An 8,093-nucleotide genomic window follows, 5' to 3' on the forward strand; every position below is an offset into this window, starting at 1 on the left:
TTTTCTCCGGTACCGGGAACCGAACTCACGACCTTGCGCTTGCCAGGCAGGCGCTTTGCCGCTGAGCTAAATCCCCAGCCCCCAAAATATTTTCTTTTTTAAATTTTTGGAAGATTTTGAGAGAGACTGGTGTTAACTCTGTGTTTTCTTCTTGAGTCAGCTTAGATTATTTGGGTGTTTCAAAGAGTTTGTCCATTTTTCCTAGGTTATTTAATTTGTTAGATATATAAATTTTCATAGTACTGTCTTAGAATTTTTGAAACATCTCTGTAAGTTAGGTAGCTGTGATAATTCATTGTGGTACCAATTTGAATAAGAAACACCCAGCTGATTGGTTTAGTGGGGTTCTGGGCATGTTTGGGTAGTGGATTTACTCAAGAGGGAAGATCCTCCTTGGGTATGGGTGGCATCAAGCAACCGGTTTGCAGCCTGGATGGAATGAAAAGGGAAAGAAGAAGAGGTCTTGCTTTTGCTTTGTAGGAAGAGCTCCATCTCTGCCCTGGGCTTTGAACATCCATCTCTCGGCTTCAGCACAGGCTCTTCAGCTTCCCAATGCAGACCCTTCGGCTGGAGGATGTGAACTCACGCCGCACTCTGCGGTGAGCTCCAGGCCTTTGGCTTTTGAATGCTGACTGACTCCTTCGGATCTGCAGTGTGTAGGCAGCCCTTTTGCATTCTTCCAACCCTGACTCTGCAGCTGGACATTGTCAGCCTAGCCTGTAAATTCTTTATGTATCATACATATTTTATATTAGATCTGTTCCTCCAGTGAACCTTGATATAGTAGTGACATCTCTCTTTCACTTGTGATTTTATTACATTCTCTTTCTTTTCTCTTTTCTCGCTCTCTCTGCTTGTCTGTTAGAGGTTTGTTAATTTTGCTGATCCTATCAGAAAAATAAACTTTTGTTTTCATTGATTTTTCTCTATTGACTTTCTACTCTCCACTGGCTTTCTATTCTCCACTTTATCTGTCCCAAGCTTTATTATTTCTTACTTTCTGCTTGCTTTGAGCTTTGTCTTTTTCTATTTCTTATTAAGGTATAAGGTTAGGTTATTGACCTGAGATCTTTCTTCTTTCTAAAGCAGGCCTTACTGCTGTAAGTTTCTCCCTGAGTGCTGTGTGTGCTGCATCCTCCAAGTTTGGGTATTTCCATTTTCACTTACCTCCAAGTATTTTTTAATTTTCTTTGTCATTTCTCCTTTGACCCATTGATTAAGAATGTTTTATTTAATTTTTATATATTTGTAAATTTTCCATTGGTCACAGTAGATGCTATGTGTGATATTTATCTTAAAAAATCTATGGAGAGGGCAGGAGATAATAGGTCAGTGGCACAGCACTTGCCTGGCAAGCCTGAGCTTGTGAGTTCAATTGCCGGTACCAAAAAAAATATCTATGGAGGCCTATTTTGTGGCCTAGTGTGTGGTCTATCCTGGAAAATGCCTCACAAGTACCTCAGAAGAAGGTGCTTTCTGTTGTGGTTGTGTGGCAGGTGTGGTATGTCTCTGTCAGTATTCGTTAGCTTATAGTGCTGCTTAGGTCGTTCATTTCTTTATGATAGCTATGTCACTCAGTTTTCCATCGCTACAGAAATACCTGACAACAACAACTAAAGGAAGAAAGGTTTGTTTTGGCCTATGGTTCTAGAAGTTTCCATTCATGGTAATCTGGCTCCACTGTGTTGGGCCTGAGGTGAATCTACAAAAATAGGTCAAGTATGGATTTTTAAGAACAGGGATTGATACTAGTCATCTTTGGTAAATTCAGGTTATAAAGACGCTGGGAGAAATTTGTTGAAATGGTAAATTAAAATATTACTGAGACAATATGCCATTATTGAGTGTTTTATTATATAGTAGGCACAAAGAGCTTTACATATAACATCTATATCATGTTATTTACTTAATCCTCACATATAACAGCTTTATCCTCACATATAACAGCTTTACATACAACATCTATATCATGTTATTTACTTAACCTCTTCACTGCCTATATTACTGTCCCTCTTTTATCATTAACTAATAAGCTCTAATGAGATAAAGAATTTATTGTGTGCTGGGGATGGAACCCAGTGTCTCACACGTTAGGTGAGCATTGAGCTACACCCTCAGCCCAGTGAAATAATGATTTTTCCTAGTGTTTTTTATAGTTCATAAAGATATTGAGAATTTAACAAGTAAAAAATTCTTACCAGCTGTAAACCTCTTTGTTTTTCAGCCAACTTCTGTCGTGCAATTTTGAGGACATTTTGAGCTTCTGCTACTTGGATTTGTTTAGGGCTTACCACCTTAAAGAGAATATCAGAACATTTAAGTGTTAAAAACATCTGGTTTGCTGTTTATAATTGCACTTAGGTTTGAAAGACATTTACAGGTGTCAGCCATTAAACTTTCCTGGAATTTTGTATGTGTATACAAGGGATATAAAGTGGTTTATTATGGCCAAACATATTAAAATAAAACAATATAGCATAGTTGTCAGAAAAAATGGAACAGGAGTATTTGACCTCTGTGTGAATTAGCCCGATATACTGCATTTGGTTAAAGTGATTTCATCAGGCATCCTTTCCTTAGAGGATCACTCAAGCATTGTTAATGAAGATGATTTCTCAGACACAGGCTGTCTGGAATTCTCAGAGACCTGGGGAGGCGTACCTTCTGGACCTCGCGGTAGTCATTCAGGGCTATAACCCACTGGCACATGGAGCAACATGCAGCGGACACCAGAGCCATCTTGGTTGGGTTGAAGTCTGGCAAGTTCAAAATTTTTTTCAGCTTCACAAAAACCTATAGAGAATGTGTTATACAAGAAAGAGCTATTACTGGTCTGAAGTTTTCCCCAATGTATATTAGCATGAATGAAACTTTATTTCCTATAAGAATCCTGCTTACATCCTAGGAACCAAGTGGCCCCAGTTAGGAGGAGCCTCTGCAGGGAAGAGGAGACAAATAAAAGCATTAGAATTGCAATTCTGTGTTAGAAGTGGAAGACAGTGGTAAAAGCAGTGGTAAAAGCATCTGTTGCAGGAGCAGCTCCACTATGAGAAGGGGTGCATGAGGAGATCTGAAGTCCCTGTGTATCTGACTGGGAGAGGAGCTGGTTCTGTCCTACCCCTCAATGGCATGTTGGCAGGCACGGTCCTTGTTGGGTGGGTGATGGTCGTGGTGGCAGGGAGTCACTGGCGTCCCACAGACCCACCTCTGCTAAGTGGTACCCCTGAAGCAGAGTTTCCCCTCTGCTTTTGGGAGCCATCTTTGGACTGATGTCTTCTCAGCCTGGGATTTCTTCTCCCTTTCCAGCCAGGCATTTTCTCGCTTGCCTGGAGAACAGCACTACTTTCCTGGCTCATCTTAACAGCAAGTGGTCCATTCTCAGTTTGTCAGCATTGGTGTTCTTCTTGCCATTTAAAATCCTGCCAGGCTTTTTAGCATCCATTTAGATGAGCTATTAAGTATTATTCACGTCACATCTATTTAAACAAAACCACAGGGCCTCTTATTGCTAAGTGTCCTTCCAAGGTACTTGTGTTTATTCCATGTATAATGTGGATGTCAGCATGAGCATTGCAGCTTGCTCAGACCCAGCCCGGGGCTTCCTAACAGCACAGGACAACACTAGAACTGACTGACAACAGGTCCACCGGTCTCCCTGGAGCATGGCTCTCAAAGCACCTCCCATGTGACATCTCTGTTGGGACACTCCTCCAGCTTCACCATACAATTCCACGTTTTTAGTTATTTGTTAAAGCATCTGGTTTTCTGTTGCCTCCTCCTCTGCATGTTCCTTTCCCGTTCCTGTGGAATTCTTCGCTGAGCATGGCCAGTCCATGTTTGTCCAGGACTGTGCCTGGCCCTCTTTCTCCTTGAAGCTACAGCCAATCTGCATTCTGAATGAAATCTATTCCAGAAAAACCCTCACCACAGTTCCAGGCTGCTTCATTTCCTTTAATTTTTTTCCTTACTCTGCTCCATCTCCCTGCACATGAATTGATATTTGTAAAATGCTCAGAACAAGGTCTGACATATGCTGCTCTATGAAAACTGGCTGAACAATAAAGATAAGTCTGAGACACCTTTATCCACTCACTGGATGATCACGATGCACTGTAGCTCACCTAGAAAGACTTCATTTTACAGCTATCCTCCTACGTCTCTAATCTTGGTTAGTTAAAGAGTTTCTGAGCTGTGACATTTTCCAACTCCAATGACACACTGCTTTTTCTTAACACGTCTAGGAAACCTGTGGAGTTAGGATATGCAGCTTGCTTCCCTGGCTTTTACCACTGTCTTCCACTTCTAACACAGAATTGCAATTCTAACTCTTATTTGTCTCTGTGGATCATGAATATAAAATGCATAAATTATGCATTAATTAGAGAGTCACTTTTTACCTTATCAGGTATGCTGTCCTTGTCAAGGTTAATCAGTTTCTTTAGGAAGCCAGTTTCTGAAAGAAGCAGCTTTGCTGTTGCCCAGTTTGGTTTCTTTTGCAGCAGAATACACACTGCATTCATGACAGTCAGCACAAGGAAGGGGGGCCGCGTGTAGACCCTGCAAAGATGGAAAAGCTCCTCACCCTGTGAACTATCCCAGAAGACAGCAGCCACAGATTCCAACAAGCACTTTGACAAGGAGAACATCTGTAGCTATTTCACCATTTGGATACCTTTTAAACTTTGAGTCGCTAATATGTGAGTTTCTGCTTCAGAATGATGAAATGCATCAAATGTAAATATTCAGAACATCTGAGTTAGGGGCAGATTCTTTTTTATTATTATAAAAGAAGAACCCACTGTTGTTATTTAAAAATAGGAACCATCTTATCCTTCTGTTTCACTCTTGGGCTGTTCACTGATGACTAATTGACAAGAACACTGTGTGGGTGTATTCTATGTGTGCAAGGCTATGGGTGATGTGTGTGCACATGCAGTGTGTATGTGTGGTATGTGTGTGAGTCTGGGCATGTGTGAGTGGGCAAGGTAACTGAGGAGTGGCCCTGTTCCTGTGATTCATGGAGTGTCATGAGGTCCAAAGCCCCTTACACAACCCCTCTGGATTTTCTTCATCCTGTGCTAAAAATCCTGCCATCATGTGTGTGTGGGGGGGCGGTAGATGGGCATTTGTGTGTCAAGTTACTAATGAGATGTTTGTTGTTATGGGAACACTGGAGGCTGCTTTGTGTTGTATCCTAACCCACTGATGTGCCAGTTGATGCAATGGAAAGTCAGGGGTTAGAACATGTTATGGTTATGTGTAGATGTCTGCCCTCTTCCCAGAGCCTGGCGTGCTCACAGGTGGGGCTTTTGGGAGGTGATTGGACGATGGGGCCACGACACTCAGTGACTTAACCCACTGATGAGATTACAGCTAAGTGTGTTGTGGGGAGGTGGAGCCTGGGAGGAGGAAGTGGTCACTGGGGTATGAACTGGAAAGGGTACCTCACTGCCTCCTTGATCCCTCTGCTTCCTGTCACCATGCCATGGACTGTTTCTCCTCTCTGCTGCGCTGCCCTGCCTTGGAGTCAGCTGACTATGGACTAAGCCAAAACAAATCTTTCCTCCTTAGAATTGTTGGTGTTGTGTATTTTGTCTTAGTGATGAGAAAGTAACTAAGACAGGGCAGCATTTTACAAGCAGGAAGTTTCAGTGAAAATCCACAAGAGGAGTGAATGAGGAGCAGGTCCACCAGGGTAATGACTGTCCCCATGTGAGAACTGTACAATTCTTTCCAAAGGAGGAAGGCAAGAGGGCCAGCTCCATATGCCCAGAATCACATGGGGACACGAAGAATTTAAATTTCATAACAAAGAATTCTACACTAGATTTCCATCTGCATGGTCATCAGAGGTGGTGTTCATCCTCAAATAGTCCAATTCTGAAATGCAGATAGTTTGCAGGACCATACTAGACAAATGGATCATTAACACCTTATTTTGCGGTAATGTGCAGGTAGTTTTCTGGGATTTAAGTCTGGCCTTTTGAAAATAGTGAGAAAGACTACAACAGAGGACTAGGAGAGAGAGGCAAGGTCAGCAGCTGCCTCATTTTCTTGCCGCCCAGGATCAACCGTAAAACTAATACAGGCCTATGGTGGAGATGGAACCGGTCTCTTGTGCTATTTTAATGTAAATTAGAGGAAAAACAGGACCCTGCCAGCTCAGTGTAGCACATGTGGCATGTCCCAGGAGCATGTGCCGTGCTCTGAGCAAGACCCACTGACCAGTCAGGTCTTCAGAACTGGGCTGTCTTGGGTCCTCACCTGCCTTTGTTTCCTGTGACCTTCATCTTTCCAGTGGCTGACACTGCACAGTGGCAAGGGCTTGCACTGATGTGGGCTGTCACTAATATTTGATATAAGAATGGCTGTTAGGAAAGAGACTTCTGAGCTGAGCATCCCCAGTGTCCCTGCTTGTGATCTGGGAACCAGAAAAGACCCTGAGGAGCAGGAGGAGGAACCCTTACACTGTAGGACTGTGGAGTGTGTCAAATGCACACCAGCAAATCACAAGGGGGAGGTGCTGACATCACGTAAGCACAGAGCCCCAGGACATGCGTGGCTCCTTAGCTCCTGCAGTTGGACAGTGCCCAGCGTCCACTTGAAAGTGAGACCTCAGGCAGCAGCCTGGCCTGATGGGCAGTGCCAGGATCAGAGCCATACCTTCCCACTGTGGTGCACTGCCCTTGGCATGGGGCTGCAGGGCCCTAAAGTTATGAGGGTCTGCAGCAAAGCTGGGGGCTCAGGGACATGCAGGGTTGGCCTGGCCTCTGGGAGCTGCTCCTGATGTTCTTCCTGCTTGTGCGTCTTGAAAGCCACCATGCACCTCTCCCCTGCCAACTCTGGTGCCCTCCGTGCTGGCTGAGCTCATTCCCGCTGGACGTTTGTTCCCACCCCTGAACGCCAAGCTGCCTGCTACCCTCAGCAGGCTTCTCCAGGGCAACCTCAACACCCTTGTCCCAGGCTGCACAGCACACACCAAAGTGGTGACAAAATAAAAGGAGTTGGGAATTCACTCTCCCCCACCTGCTTCTCTGTGTGGATCTGATTTTCAACCTTATCTGGATTAACTTCAACATAAAAATACATTGCTTAACAACAACAACAAAACTAAACTGTGCTGCCGTGTGTGTAATTCCAGCACCTGGGAGGCTGAGACAGGAAGACTGCAAGTTTGTGTTCAGTGGGCTACACAGTAAGATCCTGTCTATAAAAACAAAAAACTAAAACCACAACAAAACTTTTTGTTGTTTTTATTCTTTTTTGTTTTTTGTTTTTTTTCTGGTACTGGGAAGCGAACTCATGACCTGCGCTTGCCAGGCAGGCGCTGTGCCGCTGAGTTAAACCCCCAGCCCCTGTTTCTTTTTATTCTTATCCTGAGAAAATAATATACCTTAAATATGATGATAGATTCACCCTCTATTTGCACATTTTTTATTGAAAGAGTACTTTCTTCCAGCAATGGAAAATTCAACACATTCTAAGACACAATACACAAGTTCTCATTGCTTGTTGAATTCGGAAGCTCAAGTTAAAACCTCTCCCCTGAAGACTGTTAGCACTAGCAAGGTCAGGTCCTTGTGCTGGGAGTTTTCTTACGAGTTTCTCTGGTTAGGTTAGAGTCAGAGTTAGGGCTGGGGGCTAGCGTTATGGTTAGGGTGAAGCAAGTCCTCAAGCCAGCCCTCCATGCTCAGGATCTGGCTGCTCAGGCAACACTACATTTCATCAGTTCTGGACTTTTACTTCTGGGAGGCTCAGATTCAGTCCCTAGTGGTCAGCATGGTGTAACTGGCACTATTTTTCCTTCTGTAGTTAAGGATACATAAGATATGGATTTCTCAGCATTGATGGCTTATAATTGATGATGTACAGTACATACCACGCCTACCTGAAATTTTAAATTACCTTGCCCATTCCCTTTCTACCTCTGAATAGAAAGGGTTTGTGCATAGGCTTGTAGTCAGAGGTACAAAAGCCAGATTTGAGGCCTCTTTCAGTGCTGCTTCTTTAGCACCATGGTCTGCCAAGGCATTTCCTTGGATTGCAGGAGAAATGCCCTTTTTTTTTTTTTTTTTTTTTTTTTTTTTTTTTTT

General features: G+C 43.5%; 1 protein-coding gene across 16 annotated transcripts in view; it reads right to left on the bottom strand.

The window, feature by feature from the left end:
* Dnah14 (dynein, axonemal, heavy chain 14) overlaps positions 1–8,093 on the bottom strand; it is a 317,770-nt gene that overhangs the window by 81,726 nt on the left and 227,951 nt on the right. For all 16 annotated transcript variants that reach the window (XM_013507038.1, XM_013507034.1, XM_013507036.1 and 13 more), the window contains 3 exons: positions 4,398–4,557; positions 2,662–2,793; positions 2,199–2,294 (listed from right to left, as the gene is read on the bottom strand). In XM_013507038.1, the coding sequence (XP_013362492.1) occupies positions 2,199–2,294; positions 2,662–2,793; positions 4,398–4,557 (388 nt within the window). The remainder of the gene's footprint in view (positions 1–2,198; positions 2,295–2,661; positions 2,794–4,397; positions 4,558–8,093) is intronic.

Source organism: Chinchilla lanigera, unplaced genomic scaffold, assembly GCF_000276665.1.
Source record: "Chinchilla lanigera isolate Chin_1 unplaced genomic scaffold, ChiLan1.0 scaffold00119, whole genome shotgun sequence".
Lineage (NCBI taxonomy): Eukaryota > Metazoa > Chordata > Mammalia > Rodentia > Chinchillidae > Chinchilla > Chinchilla lanigera.